At 50.4% G+C, this 27256-nt stretch overlaps 1 protein-coding gene across 1 annotated transcript in view; it reads right to left on the bottom strand.

Annotated features, from left to right (window-relative positions):
* The window catches only part of ITGB2 (integrin subunit beta 2), a 49041-nt gene that overhangs the window by 9596 nt on the left and 12189 nt on the right, over window positions 1-27256 (bottom strand). The window contains exons 2-9 of the mRNA XM_074966926.1: window positions 20128-20188; window positions 13992-14080; window positions 12678-12861; window positions 8972-9142; window positions 7236-7477; window positions 5775-5930; window positions 4890-4985; window positions 4122-4211 (exon numbers count right to left, since the gene is read on the bottom strand). Of these exons, the coding sequence (XP_074823027.1) occupies window positions 4122-4211; window positions 4890-4985; window positions 5775-5930; window positions 7236-7477; window positions 8972-9142; window positions 12678-12861; window positions 13992-14080; window positions 20128-20185 (1086 nt within the window). The 5' untranslated portion in view covers window positions 20186-20188. The remainder of the gene's footprint in view (window positions 1-4121; window positions 4212-4889; window positions 4986-5774; window positions 5931-7235; window positions 7478-8971; window positions 9143-12677; window positions 12862-13991; window positions 14081-20127; window positions 20189-27256) is intronic.

The following is a 27256-nucleotide window of genomic DNA, read 5'->3' as shown; positions in this document are numbered from 1 at the left end:
GTTTGTTTTGGGGAAGAGTGTATCAGTCTTTCCCACCCCAGATCCATCACCCCTACTCTGTGATAATGAGGCAACATAACTGGGGACTTCCGCTTGGACTCTGCACTGCTCCAAGTCTTTCCAGACAGGGGAAATATGTCCATTATTCAATATGAGAGCATACAGTGGAAGGACAAGGAGGAAGATTTTGGTTCCTGCTCCGGCAATGACTCATATTTAGTGTAATGTTTGTGCACAGCACCTGCATGTATAATATAAGTCAGATACTTGGCATGTTAGAATTCTGTTGACCAGAATTTTATGGGTTATTTGTTATGGCTCGCCACTGATCACATCCGACCAGAAAATTTATATATACGTTCTTTTCCAATTCAGACTACAGGGTCCGAGAACTCAAAGAGTTCTATATCGGGAGAGGACTCTCAGGGTGCTTGGCAAAAACACTTACACTGAGGACAATACCAAATTGATAAAAACTTTATTGAGATTAACAAAAGAATAATAAATGCTACGAAACTTATGACTGCAAAACAGTAAAAGAATTCCAAAACTCCTGGTGGTAACATTTCCATCATAAGTACCTTAACTTAACATACCCACACCCTTCCTTGAGGACGCGGTAATAGGAGGTGAAGGACCAGCCTTACTCCTGGTGTGCCTGATAACACGATGGTGCTGGCTTCCCCAATAGTTAGGAATGCTGAGTAGTTACACTATACTACACAAGCTGAGCTGATAGCATGATAGAAGATAGAATAATAGGTAGATAAAAAGATAGTCTATGGAATATAGGAGAACACAGAAAAGAAAGAGCTAAAGACTAAAAGAGCTTTCTATGATATCCTTACAAGGTATTTTATAGGATCCTGACACTGTGTAATTCAGGCCCAACCAATCTTATTTCCGTACCCTAAGAAATGTATGGGTACCCTTATCCTATAGGTTAGTGGATTATGACACTTACTCTATATATTAATAAGGATTATCTCACTCCCCAGACTGCCAACCTAGGCTCTCTTGGAGACTTCCCGGTTTGTGGTGTGCCCTGCGGTTACCAGCTGGTTGCAGACGCTGGATGAACCTGTTCAGTGTTGTGTATAGTTCCTCCCTTTGGTTCCCCAAAGTTCAGGGACCATTCCTATCTGTGCCAAAGATTGCCAGCTTTTATGCTGACTTACTCTTAACTGATTATACTTTTAGCTATCTCGTGGATCTTACCGGATACAGGCCGGTAAACTTCTTGCATTTCAGCAAAACTTATTCTATGTATAATTATTAGGAAACACATATCATATACTTCAACACATCCTAAATTCATAGGGATTAATACTGATAAAATATAAGAATGAAATGGATTAATTCAGAAAGAGAAGCATATTATTTGATACGACTGGCTGGATTAGTAGGATATAATAGCTAGCAAAATAATCCTATGGGCTACAGATCTCATACAGAAAATTAAGGATCTGTGAGTAATTAATGGTTTGCTGCAAAAACAAAGACTGCACAAAAAAATTCAGGTTTCACTAAAAAATTTGCAGGTGAAACCCATGTTAATTGCCGTTGTCCCTTCCAACCTCTCAGTTCTGGTTTTGAAATGTTGTATTTTGCTTCTCGTTTATCCTGAGCCAGTATTGATTTTATTTAATACTCCTGTATAAGAGCTAGGTATTAGTATTGTTACTGGTGCTCAGAATGGGGTTTACAGACCCCCTACTGAACATGGGGAGGGGGAAGGAAAGTCTCCTCTTTACAAGCAAGCAGCTTGATCACACTCTCAAGCAGCTGCCATAGCAGCCAATCACGGAGGCAGGCACCCACAGCTGCAACCAGTAGAGAAAACAAGACTTGCTATAAAGGGCACAGAACAGAGACGGAAACAGAGGTGGAAAGGCCTGAGGTAGCAAAGGGGTGACAACCCCACACCAGGTTGCCTCCAAGAAAACAGCCAGGTGACTGAAAGAGACTGGAAGCCCTAAAACTGATAAAACTCAGTTGGATGTGACAGTCCAGGAACTGATTTGATTGAGAAGCTGAAACCCTGAGGAAGACCATACTAAATAGTGGATGTGACACACTGTACCCCATGTTCACCACTTTTATATGGTTATGATATATTTTGTACAAAGCATGCCTTGTGCAGTATCATTTGAAAACTCATAATCTGCTGGACATTATTAGCCTGGTAAAATATGTGTGGCAACTTTGTATGTAAGGTTATGAGACTCTAATCGATAACAATGATTTTACTTTAACATGTTACAAAGTTAGAAAAGCAGGCTCAAACTAGTTTTTCAGAGACTTCACACCAGCAGAGTGCTAAAGAGTCATTACCTGCTTAATTGGAAATTCACCAGCTGTAAACAAGAAATTTACAATTCACCTGAAGGACATCTGGCAGCTCATGTATGTCATGGAACTGCCTGACCCCATGACCCAGCAAAGACTTTTCCAGTACAGAGGGTCAGATTATAAGAAGGGGGGGGAAATGCCTCAGGCCACCTCACTTCTCCACCTTATGTTGCTCTGCTCAGAACATCAAGGAATACCTGGAGAACACTGAACTAAGGGGAGTGGTCCCAGGCTGAAAGGAAATCCAGCCTGTGAATTAAGAACCGGCTGCAGTATCTGGTGTGGTGAGAATGACGTTTGCTTCAAATCTCATTTAGCTTGGTAAAGTTTAGGAATTAGACTGCAGTGTTATCTTTTGATTTCTATTGTAACCAGTTCTGACTTTTATGCCCTAATACTTATAATCACTTACAATCTAAGTTCCCTGTAAGCTGTGTGGCTGTGCAGCAGCCTTCTTATCACCACGCAGGCACTCAGGGAACTCGCCTGGGGGCCAGCGGAGGGGTGCTCCTCTCCCGGCCTCAACCTAGCCTGCCCCCAACCTGCTGCAGCTGGGGCAGCCCAGACTTGCCACGGCTGGGGCACTCCTCCCGCGGCCCCAACTCTGCCATGGCCAGGGCGCTTGGACTGCCTGAGGCACCCCTACTGTGGCCTGAACCCAGCTGGGGCAGCCTGGCCTGAACCCAGCTGCAGCCGGCATGGCCCAGCCTGGACCCAGCCCTGGCCTGGACCTGCCATGGTGCCCCTCCCTCGGCCTGAACCCAGTCCCGTCCCAGACCTGCTTGTGCTATCCTGCGGCCCCAGCCCCGGAGCTGACCCCGTGGGGAGAGGTGCCTCTTCCCCCCAGCCCACGTGTTGCTGCGGGGAGAGAGAGCTGCGGGGAGTCCTCTCTCCCCGCCGTAGTCCCAGAGTCCCTTCCTGCACCCCAAACCCCTCATCCCCAGCTCATAGCCCGCAACCCAGCCAGAGCCCTCACCCCCTGCACCCCAACCCTCTGCCCCAGCCCTGAGCCCCCTCCCACACTCCAAACCCCTTGGCCCCACCCCCACCACATGAATTTAGTTACGTGCACCAATATGAAGGTGATGTGTCACACCTCACCTCCCTATTGGTGCACGTAACAAAATTCATTCCGCACGTGGGTGGGAAAAATTAGAGGGACCACTGCTTACAGTCTATCTCTTTCTAGTTAATAAACTTGTTTCGTTGTTTTATCTAAACCAGTGTGCTTGGGAAAATCTCTACCCAGGTCAACGAGGCTGGTGCATATTCATTACCCTTTGTTGGAATGATGAACTAATTTATGAGCTTGTAAGTCCAGTGGCACAAGAGGCATATTTCTTGGGGGCAAGGTTGGGGCTGTGGAATATGAGGGTGCCATCTAATCCTGGATGGCTGGGCCTGGCATTCATATACTCAGCTGGTGGCTGTAAGTGAGCAGAGCCTGGGGAGGTCTGCTATTCACAAGCAAAGCAGTGTCAAAGGCACCCGGGGCTGGAGCGTTCGGGGGACACAGCAGTTCAGGTGGCAGCCTTGGGTCCTTGCCAGAGGGATGAAGAAGGCATGCCTGAGCAGTTCACAGGCTTCAGGCAGAGACATGGGAGAAAGGGGTGCAGCATGTACGTTTATACTTTGTATAACTGGCTGAGCAACCTACCCTTCCCGTTCCATCCCTCTCCCCCCAGATGGTATAAGGCACACAGAGCTCTTGGAGCAGGCGGCCTGGCAAGGTCCAGAAAGATACATTGAGCGCGTGATGTGAAACTTACGTTGTAGGCTTCCTTGATGAGTTGGATGACGTTGCTGGAATCTTCGTGCAGCACCCCCACTGCTGATTTGGGGATCATTTCACTGAGCTTCTACCAATGGAGAGCACACACATGAAAAGCATCCCCTAATTTAATCATGTGAGCATGGGCACGTACTCTCCCTGTACTGCCAAAGGTGTTGTGCGGCATGACGATCATTCTGCCTCAGTTTCCCTCCTGGTCTTCCGCTAACCCACCCCACCTGGAACACCTTCTAGGCTGAGCTGGCTTAGCCCTGTGGCTAGGTCACAAAGACATTTCATCCATCCAGGGTACCCAAATTCCAAACTCTGCCTTCCCACCTGGGCTTCCTGCTCCTCTGACTCCTCCCCCAGCCCAGCGTCTGCCGAGTACCAACACAACACTGGCTTCCACCTCAGCCTACATCTTCTGTCCCTGCCCCCCAGCCAGCCGGCTCTCTCACTGCTTCCTCCACAGCAGGAGCCAGCTGAGCTGGGCCCCCATTTGAGCTCCTCCCTCCCAGCCAGGCCCCTGCTTCAGGCGTGGCAGGGCAGGGATGACTGGGCTCAACCAGCCCACTGACCGGTTCCCGATTCACATGGGGTTTGTACACCCCATCTGTGCAAGAGCAGAAGAGGAAGCATGAGCTGTGCTGATGTCACTGAGAGTGGAAGGAGAGACTTGGGCTTCCAGTTGCTTTTCATCCTCGTCTCTCAGAAGCACTGAACCACTGGGCAACGTTTCTGGGGCTGTTCAAGTTCTACTTACTTGGTATATTCCAACCATTCTGCTAGTGACCGCAAAAATGGGCTGAATGTTATTTTCAGCCAGCTTTTGTACCAGCTGGCCGACGGACGGGTAGTCCTGGGAGAGAAAGGGAACAGCAGCTGTGAGTTTATATTTTAGACACTTCTTTGCTACCGGGAAGATAAATATGCTTGGTTTCCAGACCCACTCACAGTACCAGCGTGGTCACGGGTTCTGATGGAGTGAGATCCCCTGGGATCTGCTCTCTTGAGACAGTAGCTGACTGGCTTTTCCTTTCTCCAGCAGAATCTTGTGGACCTAGCAACAGACTTTTAACCACCATCCCCCTGACTTTCCCAGATGGAACTGAGAGAAAAAGGAGCAGCCCCCAGAAATAGACATTTCAATTTCTCCGGTTTGCCTTCCTTGCTGTGTGAATGGGTTAAAGCATTTATCTGGGTGGCTGCTATAGGAAAGGCCTGCCAGAGTGTCCAGGACACAAACCCCAACACCTAATTCACTCCTCCACGCTCTAAGAGTAAAACAGGCGTCTGTTCTAGTAATAGAAAACTCCCCTCGGAGTCCAGCCCCACCCCCACCCCCCTAGAGCACCAGGGGGCCTGCTTTACAGTCTCTTACAATCTGATACCACGGGGGACCCTTGTCAGCAGGTAAGTGCCTGCCAGCAGCTGGCTAAGAAATGCAGATTTAATTGCAAACTTTACATTTGGATGCAGTTCACAGGAGCAGGCTCTGCCCCTGACATGGGGATGTACCAAGGGAGCAGCCAAGGATGGGAAGGGGGTCAAGTGTTGGAGGGGAATTGGCTCCAGCTAGTCTACAAAGTGGCTGCTCACTGCGGAAGCCAGGGTGAGTTAGAGCCAACATGCTGCTAAGGACACTTACAAACTCATTGCTCTTTTTGTATATGTTCTCTTCAAGGTGGCATTGACCATCATTAGGGGTCAGAATGGCTCCGAGTTTACCATCCCCAGCAAAATGGAAGCCGTCATCCGTGGCGTACACCAGCAGACGAGTTACATTGCGCCAGCCAATCTTGTTCTGAGAACAGAAAGGAGAGGACTTTACTGCAGTGGATTGGTAAGACCTGTTGTCACTACCTGAACAAGGAAACAATAGGGTCAGCGAGAGCCCAAGAATGGGAGAGCCCAGGCCACCTCAGGAATATAGAGTATCACGTCCTAATGAAAGAGAGACTCCGTGTTCATACCACCAAGAGACAGGACACTGGCATGCAAGTTCCCTGGAAACAGGTGGGGAGTAAGAGCAATGCAGGGAAATATACAGACATACAGCCACTCCATGAAGCAAGGAGTGTGTGGAGGTGCATGGCCCTGCTATAGACAGACATGGGCCTGCACTTCCCAGCACACCGAGACCAATGCAGGCAAATAGAGACTCATGCCTGCCTAATGGAAACCAGGGAGATGGACCCAAAGGGGAGACAGAGATAATCCATGCCAGGGCAGACCCAGACCCCATTTATGCTCCTGGGCCTGCATCCCTAGAAGTGAGGGCAGCCTCTGCGCCTAGATAGGCAGGCCTACGCCGACGCCCGCCAGCGGGACCATGGGGATCACCAGGCTGACCCCCTCTGTAGCCCAGGCCAGAGACCTGCCCCACAATAATCCCGAGAGCAGATCCTTTAGACAAACAGCCGGCCTGGAGTCAGTCATGGAGAATTGTCAGCCATGGAGAATCCAGCCTGATGCTTGGTCACTATTCTTAGAATCATAGAATATCAGGGTTGCAAGGGACCTCAGGAGGTCATCTAGTCCAACCCCCTGCTCAAAGCAGGACCAACCCCAACTAAACCATCCCAGCCAGGGCTTTGTCAAGCCTGACCTTAAAAACTTCTAAGGAAGGAGATTCCACCACCTCCCTAGGTAACGCATTCCAGTGCTTCACCACCCTCCTAGTGAAATAGTGTTTCCTAATATCCAACCTAGATCTCCCCCATTGCAACTTGAGACCGTTGCTCCCTGTTCTGTCACTATTAAAAACGTTCACCCTATTTCCCGTCTGAACGTGGCTAGCTTCAGCTTCCAGCCATGGGGCCGTGTCAGACCTCTCGGCTCAACCCAAGAGCCCATTATCAAATATCTGTTCCCCACGTAGGGACTTACAGACTGGGACCAAGTCATCCCCCAACCTTCTCTGGGTTGAGATAACTAGCTTGAGCTCCTTGAGTCTCTCCCTAGGAGTCCTGGTGTCTAACCCTTCAGTCATTCGCATGGTCCCTTTGGCCTGGCGTTATGCCCCTCAACGTCTGGCCACACATGCTCTAACTCTGAGTCATCCCCACCCGGTAATCAGCTTAAGCCGGGTGATGGTGACTGGACTTACCCCGCAGACTGCCACCTGCATCATGGCATCCAGCCCCCCCTCGGGGGCATCGAGGTTCCCCGAGATGGACTGTTTCTTGACCTCCCTATCAAACACATTGGCTTTTCCAGTGAGGGAGAGGACGTGCCTGAAAGCGAATGGCGGCTGGCAGGTGGTGTCCTTGTTTGGGCAGGGGTTCTTCAGCTTCTCGGGGTGCGTGTTCACGAAGGGCAGCACCGTCTTGTCCACAAAGGAGCCGAAGCCTGGGGTGCACAGGGGGACGCAGCATTAGGGAGCAGTGCCCAGTACCACACCCCTCAAACAACCACGGCCAGAGACTTGGCGGGTGCAGCTGTGGGGATGTAATAAACCCCAGGGGTCACTATGCCACGGGGCGTGGGCGGAAAGTGCAAGTAACCAGTGCACGGCAAACGAGGGGTGCCGGGGGGAGGCAGCCGCTTGTCCAGGGAGGGTCACTTGGAGTTAGAGTGCTCTGGGGAAAGCTGGGCCCGAGCTAAGTGCAGACGTCAGGTCAGCTACGCAGCCCCATCCATGAAGAAGGGATCTAGACCAGCATCGTGCCCCAGCCATAGAGCAACCCAGCCGTGCAGGGAGACACCATGGTGGATTATCCACTGAACCAACAGGGCCCATGCCCAGGGGTACCGGCCAAGTGGGGGCCCCTCGAAAAATGGGTGCCCTGGCACCCCGCTCCAGCTGCCCGGTCCTCCTGCTGGGGACCAGGGGAAGCCCCCCACACCCAGATCCCGCTCCCCAACAGGAGCATCAGGCAGGCGGGGGAAGGCCCTGTGCCCCAACCCCATTTCCCCAGCAGGAGCACAGAGAGGGGTGGGGGGACTTCAGGTGGAAGTAGTGGGGAGGCCCCCCACTTGCTCTGGCCCAGGGCCCCACAAAAGCTTAATCCACCTCTGGGGATGCAGTCAAGCAGCGAAGTGGGAATCTCCTCATGGCCCACTGGTGACTGCTGCCTCTCCCCTCCCCCTGTGGTTCCTGACCCCCATTCTCCCTTCCTCCGCCCTGGGATGTCACTGGCCCCTCTGTCCTGCTCTCCCCTCCCTTGGTGGCTCCCTCTCCCTCTCTGATGGACTCTGCCCCCAGCTGCCTCTCCCTGGCAGAGGGCTCTGGCTAGGAGAGCCTTGAGATGCGCACTGAGATGCCTGGGTGGGCCACATTTCCCCCAGGGCTGCTGTCTCTGGCTGGCCCAGTTCCTTCTCCATTTAGCCTGTTTTCTTTGCTGCCAGAGATCCAAATGGGTCAGACATTCCAGGCTGGTTTTAAGTGAAACCGGTGAGATCTGAGAGTCTGCAGCCACTAGGCTCCTTTCCTGTGCCCCTGGCAGCCAGGGAGAGTTTTGCCAGTGATCTCACAGAAAGCAGAACCAAACCCGAATGTAGCAGCAGCATCTGAAGCAAGCACATATGGAGCCAATGCGTCTCTTGGCTGCAGCTACGGGCCCCCTTCCCCTCCGTGGACATGTGACCGAGCAGAGCGCAGTGCTCTCCATGGAGGGGCTGGGCAGAGCAAGAGGGTGAGCCCAGTCTGCATTATCCCTGTGTGCTTACTGAACACCTCTTCCCCCAGCCCTGACGTCTCTCCTGGCCTGGCTACTGCAGGCTGGCCGCGTGGCCATATTCACTGCTGTGTGGTACATCTTCCTATGTTCTTGCTAGAACTGGATTTAGCTAGTGGCTCTTCAATGCTGCCAAGAGAGCGTGAGTGCCCAGAGAACCACTTACCGATCTGGCCGGAGGTGGTGATGGAGTTCAGAGCTGCGAGCAGGTCCCCTCCCAGCTTCTTCACTTTCTCCAGGTCATCATGCATGGAGTAGGAGAGATCCATCAGATAGTAGAGGTCAATAGGGTAGCCCTCGGCCCGGCGGAAGGTCACGTTGAACTCAGCCGGCTGACCTGCCAGGGGAGAGGCAGAACATGGAACACTGTGTCCAGTTCTGGTGCCCACAATTCAGGAAGGATGGTGTAGAATTGGAGAGGGTTCAGAGAAGAGCCATGAGAACCATTAAAGGATTGGAAAACCTGCCTTAGAGCGATAGACTCAATCTATTTCGTGTAAGAAAATAAAGATTAAGGATTGACTTAATCACAGTCTATACGTATCTACATGGGGAATGAGTATTTACTAGTGAGCTCCTGAAGGCAGAGAAAGCTGTAACACAATCCAATGGCTGGCAGCTGAAGCTAGACAAATTCAGATTGGACATAAGGTGTACATTTTAAACAGTGAAAGTAACGAACCATTGGGAAGATTTACCAAGGATCCTAGTGGGTTATCGCCTGCTCCACTGCACGACCAAGACAGTGACAATTCTTAAATCAAGAGTGGGTGTTTTTCTAACAGATCTGCTCTTGGAGTTATTATGGGGCAGGTCTCTGGCCTGGGCTATCCAGGAGGCCAGACCAGATGATCACAATGGTCCCTTCTGGTTTTGGAATCCATGAATACCGTCTATAAGAACTGGGCTTTCCTCTCCAGCCACACAGCTAAAACTCTCCTGCAGGTTCTCTGCCCCGCACGTCTCGATTATTGCAAAATCCTTTTCTCCGGCCTTCACAAATGCCGTCTTGCCCTGCTCACAGCCGTTCAGAATGCAGCTGCAAAGATAATTCTCCTAGCCCATCATTTTGGCCATTTCCTGTTGTAATAACTTGGCCGACCAATTTACTCCCATTGTGAGCTCAACTATGAGAAGTGAGTGAAAGTTCACAAAATATCACAATAACCTACAACAACAAACGTTGATGAGAAAAGGTGCAAAAGGGAGAGACAGACAGACTGAATTAATCCAAACGAAAAGCCTCCTGGTCTGACTCAAGGACTGTGTTAGGATCATGCCGATGTGGGACCTGAAATCAGTGCACCAAAGTCAGGGTGTCAGAAAAAGGAGGAGAGGATGGGCTATTCCACCCCTCACTCCCTTGGGGGGTCCCTGAAAGACAAAACTCGGGGAGAATTGAGCTGTCACAACCACAGGAGCGGATCACTGAAGGACAGGAGAAGAGAAAGGCGTGACCTTCACCATCATGGCAGCATCACCACCATCTCCTGGGACCCTGGTTTGGCTGCTGGTGCGCCTGTCCTGTTGACCAGTGCATCTCATTGTTTCCTTGTACTCCCAGATCTGTTTCCATCTGTCGGATCGTCTCTGATATTTACAGTGTAAGCTCTTCAGAGCAGGAACTGTCTTTTTACTGTGTGTCTATCCCTGCACCTAGCACAGGGTGGTCCTGCTCCATCACTAGGGCTCTAGGCACTATGGTACTTATTATTATTATGATAAAGGCAATTACAGCTGGTCAAAACTTGAATTATTCATTCCAGGGGAAATTCCACCATTTTGGGGAAAAAACCTCATTCCAAATAGGAATGAAAAGTTGAAATTTCAAAATGTCCTGCACAACAAAATTTAAAAGAAGGGGCGGGGGTTAAACAAAACATTTCATTTTGATTTTGACTTTATATTTATTTCATATAGTTTTTATTCTGTTCTTATAATATTTTAAAATTAGGGTTTAAAAATTATTTCTAAATTGTCAAATAAAACAACTAGTCATGGTTCAATAGCTGGTATAGTAGCTGGTTCAAGGTAACACAATAATGTAGCTCTCTCAATAGAAACTCATTTTGAAATGAAAACTCGAAACATTTTGTTGTGAAATGGAACATTTCGACCTTACTGAAACACTTCCATTGTTTCTGAAATGACATTTCATCGAAAGCGACATGTTCCTGCCTTTCTACAATTGAAGGAAATTTCAAAACAAAAAGCTGTTTTAAATCCAACAATCTAAATGTTTCGTTTCAACATTTTCAAAACAAAGCAGTTCCATTTTTTGGAATATTTTTTAGGTTTTATTTGGACTGAAACAAATTTAAAAAATTGACACAAATCTGCTAAATGTTTTAGTTAACCTGAATCTCCAGTTTTTAGAAAAAAGTTTTAGCCAATTTTTTTGCCCAGTTCTACTCATATGCTGATAACCATCTGTAACACATACTAGGCATGCTTGTAACATGCCTGTAACATGCTTGTAACATCTATTCATTATTCATCAGCTCCTAAAAAACCTCTGTATATAATGAGTGCAATTGTCAGTGGTGATGAGGCTCATCCCTTGGACGAGACTGGCTCTCAAAGCTCTTGTGTTTGCAGGTGCTCTCCAGGAGCACTGTTGGTTGGGGGGGCCCCAAGGTCTGCCTCCTTGAGATCTACAGCAATGGCTAATACTGTCTGTCAAGATTCTCTGTCCCAGCCAGGAGAGAGTATATCTGCTCTGCTGCTAGGGAGATGGCTGAGCCCCTTGCCAGCTGGGTTCTTTCACACATTTGGAAAACAAACGAAAGTCATGTACAAAGAACTGCGTTAAGGTGGAGATAAGGTCAGTGTCGCACAACAGGGCCTTTTGTCCCCTGTGTCTTTTCAGACTGAAAGCCCCAAACTTCTCTCCACACAGCCCTGTAAAGTAAGTTACTGTGACAAGAGAAAACTCACCACAAATTTATGAACCACAGGGAATGCAGAGTTAAAGTGCTGCTTGCCGCACCCCACTAGCCTCGGCCTTAACTCTGCCCCATTGGGACCACGCTAGGAACTGGGCTTATCCCTGGATCTTACTCCTGCCAAACAAAAGAGGCCATTTTCTTGGTACTCCCCACAGCTCCAGTCAGGACTCATGTTCCTACAGCCCCACAGCATTTCAGTGTTAGCTGGTCCTTGCTGCTGGCTGACAGGGATCACACAGGGTATACTGAGCTACTCTTCCTCCTCCTCTCCAGAAGCACAATCACAGTTAACGAGGCTAATGAGGCATCAGGGCAATTCCTAGTTACTGTTCTGCATGTTTGGGCAAATATTGCTCCCTCACAAGGAACCAGGAAAAGGGGGTGCTGGCAGGCCAAGGGGGCAGAGTCATGGCTGCGTGGTGCTGGGGAGGGCGGGAAGCTGCACCTTTGCTGAGCATTCCTGGTGCTTGTCAATGGGCTGTCTGCTTGTTCTGGAGACACTGACTTTCCTTCCCGGGTCATGGCCTTTCTGCTTCCCCACCCTTTGGGTCTGCCTTCTGTTCCCCACACTGGGCAAGGGCAGGGGAGCAGGCATCCATGTTGTGGGGGAGCTGCCTGGCTGCAGTGAGCCTGCTGCTGTCCGACCATCGCACCATCCTCAGCTCTAATTTCCGGACGTAACCCCACCCCCCATCTCAGCTGACACAAGGATTTTTCTCATGCACCAGTTTCCACACGCGAATGAAGCACCCACCTGTGATTTAAACACGCTGCAGGAAAAGAGGGACCCGGACACATTCTGGGCCTGAACCGATCCCATGCGTATCAGTGGCTATGGGCCTGTGCTTTCCTCCACACGGCATTGCTCCCCCCCCCCCCCGTGGTCAGACTCGGCCGCCAACCTGGCTTCCCAGCAAACTGTACCTCGTCTCAAGAGCAAGCGCACTTTCTGGGGAGCCAGCTGTGTCTTGTCCTCTAGAGCGGTGTTCTTTAGTTGGATGAAATTGCTTTCTGGGAACACGATGTCTTTTGCGTCACATCCCCTCTGCTGCAGCTGCTCTCTGGTGTCACAACGAATGGAGTCTGGCTCGCCCGCTTTGGTGAAATTCTGTGCGTTGCAAAACCAAAGGGGGAACAAAGGGAAATCCTTGAGCACAAGCCATGTTAGTTCAGAGACCTGCCCAAGCGAGTCATTCGGACAGCTGGGAACAGGGGGCACAGAAAAGAAGGTTACAGAGCCTACCGCCACCAGACACCTCCCAGCTCCCCCTGCCCCGCTTCTCCCCTCCTCCTCCCCACAGCCACAAGCACAGCGTTGGAGCTGCAGGGTTTGGTAGTTAACTACTGGCCTGGCCATCAAGATGGAGCAACTCACTCATCAAGGAAACAGGGAACGTCCTTCCACAGACACTGCGTCCAGCTCATCTTCGGCTCCCCGCCTGCCTTGCCGATCCTGCACTCGCTCAGCCATGGGCATGAGTGGGGCACTCCTCGGCTGGCTCCATCCCCCCTCCCAGGAAATAAACCTCCTTGCATTCTGCATTAACCCTTCATCTCCCCATGGGGAGAGGGCAGCAAGGGCCCAGATCACCCTCCGGGGAGGAGCCCCAGGCAGGGGCTCCGCCGCACGGTTTCCTGCAGAAGCCTAGCCTAGGCTAGGGGAAAGGGGGAGTTAGCACAATGGAACTAGTGTAAGCCAGCCAAAAGCCCCGCTGAACACCAGCCTGGATGCAGGGGAACGCCGTCCGTGGGATTGCAGCAGGTCGATGGACAGCCCAGGCAGCCACCTTCAACAGCCTCTGTGGGAAAAACCTTTTCCCTGTCTAGACAAGGCCAGAGTTGCTGCTAATGCTGCGGAAAGCAGATGCTGCTCCCATGGGTTAGCGACAGGAACCGGCTGCAGGGGGTTTGCGGGGGCGGCTGGAGGCGGGGCGGGGGAATGCCTCCATTGGAGCTCCCTGAGCCCAGGGGACGTACCTGGGAGTGTCCATCTCCCCCTGGAACAGCAATGGGGCACGACCCCTCTGCAGGGCCACTGCAAACAGACTCCCTCTGCGCCAGTCTGGGCCAGTGGGAGGTCTTCCTGGGGATCCCCTTGGCCCAGCCTCCTCTCCCAAGGGCGGGGTGACTTCTGCAGAGCAGTGAGTGTGGCCAAGCACCATCATGGGGCTGGGTGGTGGGTTGGGAGGCCAGCACAGAAGCTGCGAGCTGGTGCAATGAAAGGAAATGCAGACCTACCAGTTTCTTGCACCAAGCACAGCCAGGGCCAGACCGGATGCAGTCCTGACAGGTGCTCACTTTGATTTTGGGGCATTCCAGGGCGAGAGCTGTAACAGAGGGGGGTGGGGAAGAACCGTGATGGGAGCTCGGCCAGCCCACGTGAGAGAGGCTCAACCCTTGGGGACAGCCTACCGCCACCCCTGGTGTGCGCCAGCCCTAGTAACTCCATCTAGATAAACTTGTCACCCAGACCGCGCACACCGCCCTGAGCCCACACGGCCAATGATAAGAACAGCAGTTCCTCTGAAGCCAGGCGTGAGAGCGGGAGAGGAAGCAATCCTGACAGGCACCTTGCGAACCACAGTGTGGCTTGGCAGTGAGAAGTCCAAGCGGACATACCATGAGGGTGATATTACAGATCAAACAGAAACCCTATATTGAAACTCCACACACTCAACACTCAGCAAAAGGGCTGCACATCTGGGGGAGGGCTCTCTTATTTCCATCTCAGAGTGGCTTATTCAAGTTTAGTTTCATACCTGATTATGCTAAACCGAAGTAAGGGTGTCTACACACAAACTGGGGCTGGTGTAATGAAATCAGTTTAAAAATACCCTCAGCTAAAGTGGTGCCAGTTTTTGTGTAGATCTAGGGTGACCAGATGTCCTAATTTTATAGGGACAGTCCCGATTTTGGGGTCTTTTTCTTATATAGGCTCCTATTCCCCCCTCCCAATTTTTCACATTTGCTGTCCTGTCACCCTGTGCAGATCTGGCCTGCATTCCTGGGTACAGCCTGCACCCGGAGGGACGCGCCCGCCATGCGGCGGAGCCCAAAGCAGGGAGTAGCGTCACCAGCACACAGTTCTAACTAGTGCCTCCTTTGTACCAGTTTTCATGACCCTAAAATACGTCAGAAAAGTGTCCTGCTCTTGGATTTTGAAAATATGGTCACCTCACTTTGGGTCACCTCACTTTGGGTCTCCAAGGTGTGCCTCTTCACTGGGCATAGTCCAGATGGGTGTCTCATGTCAGTTCCTACCCACCCCACTTTCCTCCCCAGCCCCCATCCTCTGCATCCCAGCCGAGTCTGAGGGAAGCAACCCATGTCTCTCATCCAGCCGGGAGGTGAGCATATGTGCTTTCCACTGAGCTCTATGCGGTGCTTTGGCTAGCACATGGAAATCGACCAGCTGACTTGTATTTAGTTAATAAAGCTATAGCCAGTCTCCAGCACTAGCCAGAACCAGCTGCATCAGAGAAAAGTGCACAAAATGTTGACGAGGCAGTTAAGCAATAACCTCCCATAGGGGGACACTGCTTTGTAAACCCATCAATTGGCTTCTTGCCTGCCTCAAGCCGGAAGGTTTGTTACCCTTCCAAAGGCTGGCGGGTTTTTCCGCCGGTCTAATGTCACTGTAGCTATTCTGGCTCTCCAGTCCTTCTCCAAGTCTTGCCTCAGGAATGTTTTGTAGCCACACAGACTAACTGTGCATTGGATAAAAACCAATTTCCTTTTGTCCGTTTTGAACTGGCCACCTTGTAATTTCATTGAATGCTCCCTTGTTCTTGTATCACCTGTCACAAAGTTCCTCCTCTGCCTTGGTGGGTCCTGCGCTTATTGGCGGATTTGCTCACCTCAGAGGTTCACGGCCGCCCTCAGTCTGGCCACTTTCGTGGCTCAAATCTGCCGTTCACTCAGTTAGCCTCATCACTGGCCAGCATGGGGAAAAGGAAGAAGAACAATCCCCGCAGTCTCTGCTGATCCACCTAGTGGATCGGGGAACAGGCCAGAGACCTTCCCCTCTGGTGGAACCCACAGTCCAGGTCAACTCTTTCAGTATCAAGTAGGGAGTTGGGGGGATGGAGGGATGGGGGCAACCCGGGCCTATCCTCTACTCTACAGCCCAGGGCCCTGTGGATTGCAGCTGTCTACAGTGGCTCCTATAGCAGCTGCGTGACAGCTACAACTCCCTGGGCTACTTCCCCATGGCCTCCGCTCAACACCTTTCTTTATTCTTACCACAGGACCTTCCTCCTGACATCTGATAATGCTTGTCCTTCTCAGTCTTCCAGTAGTACGCCTTCTCCCTCTCAGCTTCTTGTGCCTCTTGCTCCCAGCTCCCCACACATAGACCACAAACTGAAGTGAGCTCCTTTTTTAAAAACCCAGGTGCCTTGATTAGCCTGCCTGTCTTAATTGATTCTAGCAGCTTCTTGACTGGCTGCAGGTGTTCTCATCAGCCTGTCTGCCTTAATTGTTTCCAGAAAGTTCCTGATTGTTCTGGAACCTTCCCTGTTACCTTACCCACGGAAAAGGGACCTACTTAACCTGGGGCTAATATATCTGCCTTCTAGCACTCTCTTGTAGCCATCTGGCCTGACCCTTTCACACATGAGAAAGGGTGAAAGCAAGTTCCTGATCCACTTTCTGTATCACATTCCTTATCTTCTCTACTTTTATCATGTCCCTTAAAAACATAAGAACGGCCACACTAGGTCAGACCAAAGGTCCATCTAGCCCAGTATCCTATCTTCCAACAGTGGCCAATGTCGGGTGCCCCAGAGGGAATGAACAGAACAGTAATCATCAAGTGATCCTTTTCCTGTCGCTCATTCCCAGCTTCTGGCAAACAGAGGCTAGGGACACAATCCCTGCCCATCCTGGCTAATAGCCATTGATGGACCTATCCTCCATGAATTTATCTAGTTCTTTTTTGAAGCCTGTTATAGCTCTTAGCATAACAACATCCTCTGGCAAGGAGTTCCACAGGTTGACTGTGTGTTGTGTGAAAAAAACCTTCCTTTTGTTTGTTTTAAATCTGCTGCCTATTAATTTCATTTGGTGACCCCTAGTTCTTGTGTTATGTGAAGGAGTAAATAACACTACCTTATTTACTTTCTCGACACCAGTCACGATTGTATGGACCTCTATCATATCCCCCCTTAGTCGTCTCTTTTCCAAGTGGAAAAGTCCCAGTCTTATTAATCTCTCCTCATACAGCAGCCATTCAATACCCATAATCATTTCTGTTGCCCTTTGCCGAACCTTTTCCAAGTCCAATATATCTTTCTTGAGATGGGGCAACCACATCTGCACACAGTATTCAAGATGTGGGCGTACCATGGATTTATATAGAGGCAATATGATATTCTCTGTCTGCTTATCAATCCCTTTCTTAATGATGCCCAACATTCTGTTCACTTTTTTGACTGCCACTGCATACTGTGTGGGTGTTTTCAGAGAACTATCCACAATGACTCCAAGATCTCTTTCTTGAGTGGTAACAGCTAGTTTAGACCCCACCATTTTAAGTATAGTTGGGATTATGTTTTCTAATGTGCTTTACTTTGCATTTATCAACATTGAATTCCATCTTCCAGTTTGTTGCCCAGACACCCAGTTTTGAAAGATCCTTTTGTAGCTCTTCGCAGCCTGCCTGGGACTTAACTATCTTGAGTAGTTTTACATCATCTAGAAATTTTGCCACCTCACTGTTTACCCCTTTTTCCAGATCATTTATGAATATGTTGAATAGGACTGGGCCCAGTACAGACCCCTGGGGGACACCACTATCTACCTCTCTCCATTATGAAAACTGTTTATTCTTACCCTTTGTTTCCTATCTTTTACCCAGTTACCAATCCATGAGAGAACCTTCCCTCTTATCCCATGACTGCTTACTTTGCTTAAGAGCCTTTGGTGAGGGACCTTGTCAAAGACTTTCTGAAAATCTAAATACTCTATATCCACTGGATCACTCTTGTCCACATGCTTGTTGACCCCCTCAAAGAATTCTAGTAGATTGGTGAAGCATGATTTCCCTTTACAAAAACCATGTTGACTCTTCCCCAACAAATTATGGTAATCTATTGTCTGACAATTTTGTTCTTTACTATGGTTTCAACCAGTTTGCCAGGTGCTGAAGTCAGGCTTACTGGCTTGTAATTGCCAGGGTCACCTCTGGAGCCCTTTTTAAAAATTAGCATCACATTAGCTATCCTCCAGTCATTTGGTACTGTAGCTGATTTAAATAATAGATTACAGACTACAATTAGTAGTTCTGCAATTTCACATTTGAGTTCCTTCAGAACTCTTGGGTGAATACCATCTGGTCTTGTTGACTTATTACTGTTTAATTTATCAATTTGGTCCAAAACCTCCTCTAATGACACCTCAATCTGGGACAGTTCCTCAGATTTGTCACCTAAAAAGAATGGCTCAGGTTTGGGAATCTCCCTCACATTCTCAGCCGTGAAGACCGATGCAAAGAATTCATTTAGTTTCTCCTCAATGGCCTTATCATCCTTGAGTGCTCCTTTAGCATCTTGATCGTCCAATGGCCCCACTGTGGTTGTTTAGCAGGCTTCCTACTTCTCATGTACTTAAAAATATTTTTTGCTATTACTTTTTGAGTCTTTGGCTAGCTGGTTTTCACATTCTTTTTTGGCCTTCCTAATTATTTTTTTATACTTCATTTGCCAGAGTTTCTGCTCCTTTCTATTTTCCTCATTAGGCTTTAACTTCCACTGTTTAAAGGATGCCTTTTTGTCTCTCACTGCTTCTTCTACTTTGTTGTTTAGCCACGATGGCTCTTTTTTGGTCCTCTTACTATGTTTTTTAATTTGGGGTGTACATTTAAATTGAGCCTGTATTAATGGGGCTTCTTATTAATCTCCTCTCTAAACTGAACAAGTTTAGCCTTTTCAATCTCTTTTCACCTGGATGCCTTTCTATGACTCAATCCAGGGGTTGTCAAACTTCATTGCACCGCAACCCCCTTCTGACTACAAAAATTACTACATGACCCCAGGAGGGGAGACGGAAGCCTGAGCCGGCCCAAACCCCACTGCCCTAGGTTGGGCAAAGCCAAAGCCTGAGCCCCACCGCCCTGGACAGAGGGCTAAGGCTCCAGGTGGCAGGCCTGTAACCTGAGCCCCATCACCCAGGCAGTGGGGTGGGGGCTTCAGCCCTGGCCCCAGCAAGTCTAAGCCAGCCCTGGTCCCAACCCACAGTTTGAGAACCGCTGCTCTAATCATTCTCAAAACCTGTCTCTGAATCTTCTCTAATTCTGCTATCCCATTTCTGAGATGGGATTCCCAGAACTGAACACACTGTTCCAGGGGAGGCCGTTTCATTGATTTGTATAATGGCATTATAATATTTTGAATATTCTATCCCATTTCACATCCATGCATACTGGATGGGCACAAGACTCATGAGTGGCAAAGCCACCACTGAGTTGGCAGATCATCTTGAACAAGAGCCAGTTCAGCCTTAGTTCCACGTCACACAGTCACAAATTCTGTTTGTGCAAGATGCTCAAAAGGAAGCTTTTGATACTTAAATTTTACTAGAGTTTTTTTAATTGGCACTATTTCCCCTCTCCATAAGTCCAGCCTCATGTAGTTACCGGGAGTCCAACTGCACGGGCCTCAGAAGAAGAGAAAAATTATAATGACTATGTTTTGGAAACCTCTGAAAATGATCTAAAATAGCTCTTTTCTAATCATGGAGTCACAGCTCTAAGGTTTGAGATCTTGTCATCTGCCAGGGCTAGAGACAAGAGATAACAGATTGTAGCCCTGAAGATTCATGAGATATTGGCGTGTGAATGAGTCACTAGTTCAGTGGTGAGTATTGTCCATCTCGAGCCTTGTGCAGAGATCATTGGGGAGCACATGGGGTGGAGGAGGAACAGTTTCTGTGGCAGGGTATTCATTCTTTTTACATGGCAGCTACTTGGGACCCTCTCAGTGGTTTGCAATGTTACACGTAGTCTCAGCAGAAGGAGACTGGCAAAGGTGTATGCTAAAGGTAATTAAGGCACGTCTCTGCAATTCATCACATGGATATCACCAGAACCCGTGAGGTACCTCCAAACAGAGAGACAGAGAGAGGTCTTTGTGAATTGGTTTGCTCTTCACTGGCAGGCGCTGAGCTCCCGGTGCCAGGACACATCCGCTGAGTAAGGGCACGCAACAATGTGTAGGATGCCAAGTGCTAACCCTACCATCACGGTAACAAACTGCTTCCCTGGGAAGTTATGTCTTGGGGGTTCTTTTTCCTCTGCCTTTGTGTTACTAACTGGGTAACATGCTTCAGGGGCTACTTTGCCTGCCTCGTAAAGCAGCGGAGACAAGTACCAGCTCACCTGTTGTCGCCAGCAGCAGCCCAGCCGCAGCCATCAGGAGGCAGCAAGAACGAGTCATCGCCTGCAAGACGAAAAGCACCACAATGACATGTCAGGGCTCAGAGCCTGCCAGGAGAGCTGCCCAGAGGATGTCCTTGGGATCATGTGTGCAACTGAGCCAGGCCACCGCTGCAATGATATCGGCACCCACTGACATGGGCACCCACCGAGATTCTGGAGGCTGACTGGGGGAGGCTGACTTGCAGAGAACAGAACAAGCCAAACCCAGGTTAGATCTCTGGGAACGGAGCGTAAATGGGTCTGACAATCTCACGGAGACCCAACTGTGAACGAGTCCTTCATCAACCCCTTTCTCAGCCAGACAGCAGAGTAACTTCCGTGGAACAGTTAAACAGGAATCACGAAGGGCCAGATTGTGGGTGGGGTTTCCAAAAGCAGGGTCAGAGGGAGTCAGGAGCACAATCGCCCCACCGAAAGTCAGCGGGACTTGTGCTCCTAACTCCCATAGGTGCTTCTGGAATCCCTGGCTGTGGTTTAGGCACAGCCCTGAGGAAGGATGCAGCAGGGGTAAGTCAGCAAGGATCTTGGAAGCACAGAGAGAGGGGGAAGGGGAAGGGCTGGAAAGATGTTGAGATGGTTTGTCATCCTATGGACTACAGCCCAGGTCCTTCTTGCTCTGCGTGGGAGCCAGAGCTGACCTGGCCTCACACAGGGGTGTGACACATCCACATCCAGCCCTAAGGGCCAGACTTCACAAGCTACACAGTGAGCCTCACAGAGGCACCTGTGGCTGAATGGGACAGGACACCTCCCCAGCACCTGGATGCATGGCGAAGCCCCCAACCAGAGGGAAGGGCAGGACTGGAGTTTGAGAGCTCCTGCTGCTCTGTAAGTGAATGCTGCAGGAGGGGGATGTCAGGTAGAGGAGGGGCAGAGCCCTGGCCGTGGCTGTCAGCCATTGGGGTGCCATCTGAGGCGTTGGTGGAAGCAGGGCTCCCACGGGGGTTCACATCTGGGGTTTGGCACTGGTGGAGCGCCCACTGGGACTCAGAGCCGCCGATGCCCGTTTCCTGGTTCCCCGGTGCGGTCACGGAAGGTCCCCTCAGACTCAGAGCCTGTAGGAGGGTCAGGGCATCTCCCAGCCTCCCACGCTGCAGCCTCCTTTCCCCAGCTGGCAACGGGAGGTGGAGACCCAGCTGATTTAGGTGGGACCCTGCAACCTCAGCACTGTATGTGTCCTCTCTTTTGGCCCCCCTTCCAGCCCCTCCCCTTTCCCAGGCATCCCAGACCCCACTCCCTCTCAGCCCTCCACCTCCTCTGGCCCTTCCCAGCACCTACCCTATAGGCCAGGGTGGCCAAACTTCAGCCCTGCTCCCGGTGAAGCCCCGAGCCCTGGTAGGCACGCCCCGTTGGGCTGAAGCCCCAAGATCCCCTCCCTGCTGGGAAGAAGCCAGATGCAATGCTAGGGGTGGCACGTGGGGTCATGTTTTTGCCAGGGTTTGCTGACCCTGCTCAGACACCTGCCACAGGGCCCCCTCATAGAATCATAGAATATCAGGGCTGGAAGGGACCTCAAGAGGTCAACTAGTCCAACCCCCTGCTCAAAGCAGGACCAACCCCAACTAAATCATCCCAGCCAGAGCTCTGTCAAGCCTGACCTTAAAAACCTCAAAGGAAGGAGATTCCACCACCTCCCTAGGTAACGCATTCCAGTGCTTCACCACCCTCTTAGTGAAAAAGTTTTTCCTAATATTCAACCTAAACCTCCCCTACTGCAACCTGAGAGCATTACTCCTCGTTATGTCACCTCCCACCACTGAGAACAGTCTAGAGCCATCCTCTTTGGAACCCCCTTTCAGGTAGTTGAAAGCAGCTATCAAATCCCCCCTCATTCTTCTCTTCCACAGACTAAACAATCCCAGTTCCCTCAGCCTCTCCTCATAAGTCATGTGCTCCAGCCCCCTAATCATTTTTGTTGCCCTCCGCTGGACTCTTTCCAATATTTCCACATCCTTCTTGTAGTGTGGGGCCCAAAACTGGACACAGTACTCCAGATGAGGCCTCACCAATGTTGAATAGAGGGGAACGATCACGTCCCTCGATCTGCTGGCAATGCCCCTACGTATACAGCCCAAAATGCCATTGGCCTTCTTGGCAACAAGGGCACACTGCTGACTCATATCCAGCTTCTCGTCCACTGTCACCCCTAGGTCCTTCTCTGCAGAACTGCTGCCGAGCCATTCGGTCCCTAGTCTGTAGCGGTGCCTGGGATTCCTCCCTCCCGGCACAGCAGCTGCCGGTGTCAACCAGCTGGGAGCTGCAGCCATGGGAAGAGGCAGCAGCAAACAGCTGGGAGCTGAAGGGACACTCGCTTCAGCTGAAGGGACACTCGCTGCATTTGCAGCTGCCTCTCTACGCGGCGCTAACACCTGGGAGTTGCAGGCAGAAGCCCCGAGGGGGGCCCCACCCGCCCTCCCGCAGTGTGGTAAGCAGAGAATGTGGTGGCTTGGGAGCCTGCACTTAAACTGTAAGAGAGACACAGGTGGCTCACGAGCTGCAGTCTGGGCTTCTACTTCTTCCTTCCCTGAAGGTGTCATGTAAAACGAGAGTGAACCGGAGCAGCCAGCGAAGGCCTGCTGCTGGCCCACTTCCCCCTGCACCTCCTGGCCTCGCCATGCTGCCGGCACCTTGCGCACCCCGGAGCACTTCTGCAAATGCTGTTGGAGCAGCCCCCCCCCCCCCCCACAGCAACGCCCTCAGGTGCTGCCACCCCTGGGTGCAGCCAGCGAGCCGCCCCAGGCTGCGGCCCGTGGGAGGGCCCTGTGGCTGGGGAAGCCACTCATGAGCTGTGAAAACAGAAAATAAAATCCATTTGCACAACCCTTCCCTCAGCACGTCCCGGTGCAGCCATGGCACTGTAAGCCAAGCCACATCCGCCGGGCTGCGCTGAGCAGGGCGCCGAGAAGGGCCAGGCCCTGCCCTGTTGACGGGGGGGAGAGGCTGGGTTTGTTCTTTGTGCTTGTGGAGTTACGGGGTCACGTGGCAGAATGGTTCCTCTCTGCTCCGGGGCCTCCACAGCGCCTGAAGCCTGTAACTTCCTGCCCTGAGGTCATGCCGAGCACCCAGCTTGTGGGCCTCTAACCACAAAACATGAGATGAGAATTTCTGAACTCATTGGCTGGGATGGCTGGGGGAGGCAGCCCTTCGCTGAGATAAAGGGGAGTTTCTCTCCCGCACCAGCCCCGAGCCAAGCCGTACTGCTTTCAGCGGGGCTGAAGGGAGTGGCTACCAGGGCTGGGTAAGCTGATCCAGAACCACGGGTGCTGACTGCTGTGTCAAGGAGCTTGGGGGACGCTCCTGTAGGGCTCCCCCTCCCCCATCGCTCCTTTCTCCTCTCCAAAGTCTTCCCCCGGTGCCATTGGGACATAGCAGGGTACAATGCAGACCAGTGAGTAGCTGTGTCCCCTGCCCCCTAACTTGGGGGGCCCTTTACACAGCTTTGCTGCTGCAGCCTCCAGTCCTGGACTGCTCGCAGCACCCAGGTTTAAGTCACTCCCAGCTATGTCTGTGGGTGCTGCAACCAGCCTGCAGGGTGACCCCAACACACCCCAGTCTTAGATTTCCCCCAGAAATGGATGTCCTGCACCACCCAGCCCTCTTCTGCACATACAAGCTTGTATACAGTCCATCATTTAATTAATAGACATGATATGCGTATATCCTGTTACCCCAAATGGAGTCTCCCAGACAGTTCAGTTCAAACACACTGGATTAGATAAAGCAATAAAACAAGTGTATTCACGACAGTGAGATTGACTTTAAGTGAGTACAAGTAATGAGGCACACAGGTCAGAAATGGTTGCAAGAAAAATAAAGATAAAGCCATAGGCAAGTGATAACTGCTGATAGTGGGGGGCACAATGGCAGGGCCCCCACTCACTACCACAGCCACTGGCAACTTCCAGGTGACTGCCAAGGGACCCGCCAGCAATAGCCTCTTGACCACGGCGCCTCCCTGACCATGGCACCCCTGCCACGGCCGGCCTTAGGGAAAATGGCACCCTGGGCAAACTTGTATATTGGCACCCTGGCCCGCACTGCATCCCCTGGTCCCCCACCCATTGCCCTTGGCCCCTGCTGCCTCCCCCTGGTCTCCCAATCCCCCATTCCCCCTGGCCCCCGCTGCCTCCACCCCCCCCATCACCCCCAGGTTTTTCAGATGGCTAAATCGTGTTCAGCAGCATGTCAGGTAAAATGACTGTTCATAACCAGGTCAGACATGATAACATGTCATAGGCCATGTCTGAGAAATGCACCATGATGGAAAATGTCTTAACATTGGTAAGCAGGACTGAGCATCTGGTCTAGATGGGAACAAGCAGCTAACAGGACTCTAAACAGGACTGTCTTTGTCTGCACGAAGGGCAAAACCGGGTTTTACCATCGTGCTATTTGAAGCACGTTTTCCAAATCAATGCAACTCACTGTTGGAGGCATGGCCAGTGTGGCCCTACAGTGCCGAATGCTGCCAGGGAGCAAGGAAAGGGTCATTAAGTTAAAAAAAAGGAACAAAGAAAATAAAGAAACATGGGTGTTACCCTTTTTAGAGTGTTAGTCACAGCACCAGGAAAATAGGTTTGAAATACCTGTAAACTCCTGCACAGTGAATGATTTCCCCTTGAAACATGAGTGCAATTTCACTGCAAATGAAATGTCCAAAATTAGCAGCCCTGATACAAGAAAGGAGCAAATAAACGAACTCTTTCAAAGGCTCTTAGGCCTGAGCAGTAAACACGCTTGCTACAAAGATCCCTGTTCAAGATGTAGTGAATTTTTTTAAAAACTCATCAGCAGACATAAGGTGTCAGATAAAGTGTGATAGTAATGCAGATAAACAGTTACACAATCAGTGCAGTTTTCCCCTCTAGGGCTCCTTAGGGGATGATTAAGTCTGGGTGTGCATGGGGAAAGGATTCAGAGTCAAGGGGAAAGCTAAATAAATGGCATTTCCCATCACAGGTAAAGGGAATTTTGCAGGATACCATGTGACTGGTCTGATGTTTAGCCGGGCTCCGTCACAGATTTTAAGACTGGAAGGGACCATTCTGGCCTGACCTGCTGAACAAGAGGCCATGATTTAGGGTAGAACTAGATGGTATCTTTTAGAAAGACACCCGATCTTGATGTAAAGATTTCAAAGGATAGAAACCCCACCACATCCAGACATAGCCCCTCCATTCACGACTTGGGACAATGCAGCTGTGGGACAGTACCCCACCCCCAGGGAAAGCTTTCTTAGATTTTAAGGCTCATCTAACCTCACCTCCTGCATGACACAAGCCAGCGAATGTCACCCAGTAATTTCTGAATCAAGATCAATCACTTCTGGCTGAACGACAGTTTATCTCTTAAAAAGCTGTCTCAGCTGGATTTAAAGCCTTCACGTACCTGGGAATACAGCACCTCCCACGGTAAATTTAATCTCAGCAAAGAATAGTATTTCAAGTTCATCTGACAAGACCTATTTCCCATAAACCCATACTGTCGTTAACGATGCTGCCACCCTTTAATGTGTTACTGATGCAGACTTTGCTCAGGATCCATGTCAGGTTAACTGGCTTATCGTTGCCTGGGTCATCCTGTTTACCCTTTTTAAATATTGGCATAACACTAGCTTTTTTCGGTCCCCTGGAATTTACACAGTCTTCCAAGATTTCTTAGTTATAGAGTCATAGACGATTAGGGTTGGAAAAGATCTCAGGAGGTCATCTAGTCCAGCCCCCTGCTCAAAGCAGGACCAATCCCCAACTAAATCATCCCAGCCAGGGCTTTGTCAAGCCTGACCTTAAAAACTTCTAAGGAAGGAGATTCCACCACCTCCCTAGGTAACGCATTCCAGTGCTTCGCCACCCTCTTAGTGAAACAGTTTTTCCTAATAGCCAACCTAGACCTCCCCCGCTGCAACTTGAGACCATTGCTCCTTGTTCTGTCATCTGCCCCCACTGAGAACAGCCGAGCTCCATCCTCTTTGGAACCCCCCTTCAGGTAGTTGAAGGCTGCTGTCAAATCCCCCCTCACTCTTCTCTTCTGCAGACTAAACAATCCAAATCCCCTCAGTCTCGCCTCGTAAGGCATGTGCCCCAGCCCCCTAATCATTTTTGTTGCCCTCCACTGCACTCTCTCCAATTTGTCCACATCCTTTCTGTAGTGGGGGGCCCAAAACTGGACGCAATACTCCCGATGTGGCCTCATCAGTACCGAATAGAGGGGAATAATCACTTCCCTCGGTCTGCGGGCAATGCTCCTACTAATGCAGCCCAAAGTGCCAATAGCCCTCTTGGCAACAAGGGCACACTGCTGACTCATATCCAGCTTCTCGCCCACTGTAACCCCCAGGTCCTTTTCTGCAGAACTGCTGCTTAGCCAGTCAGTTCCCAGCCTGTAGCGGTGCATGGGATTCTTCCGTCCTAAGTGCAGGACTCTGCACTTGTCCTTGTGGAACCTCCTCAGATTTCTTTTGGCCTAATTCTCCAATTTGTCTAGGTCACTCTGGACCCTGTCCCTACCCTTCAGCTTTTCTAGCTCTCCCCCCAGCTGAGGGTGCAATCCATCCCATCATCCAGATCATTAATGAAGATGTTGAACAAACATCCAGAGAACTCCTCAGTTAATTCTTTTAAAACTCTTTAGTGCCAGTTATTCAGTCCTGCGATTGATAAAGGTTAACTTTAGCAGTGCAGGTTAACATTTGTAGTTACTGTTGGAATAGAAAGCATTTCATTATGATGGTATGCTGTGAATGTGTCAGCCAGCTTCTTTCTAAACACAAAGTAGAAATATTTACTGGCTACGTCTGCCTTTTCAGCATTGTTATTGACAGTTCTACCAGCCTTATCTCGTAATGGCACTCAGGCAGCAGTGTTTGGCTGTGAGAAAAGGCTGCAAGCCTGTGTGGGAAAGCTGTGTGCGTACAACTTAGGAATTCTGGTTGATGTTATGAAATGATGTAGCATTGAATGCCTTGAGGTAAGCAGGGTTACCCCTATGCTCCTAAGCCTATGTATCTCCCCAATCAGGAACAATGGAGGGCCACTGAATCTAAGGTGCTCCCATTCAAGGGGGAGCACCT

This window comes from Natator depressus, chromosome 11 (assembly GCF_965152275.1).
Source record: "Natator depressus isolate rNatDep1 chromosome 11, rNatDep2.hap1, whole genome shotgun sequence".
Classification (NCBI taxonomy): Eukaryota; Metazoa; Chordata; order Testudines; family Cheloniidae; genus Natator; species Natator depressus.
The sequence above is the reverse complement of the archived record's forward strand: the minus strand, read 5'-3'. Positions and strand labels throughout refer to the sequence as shown.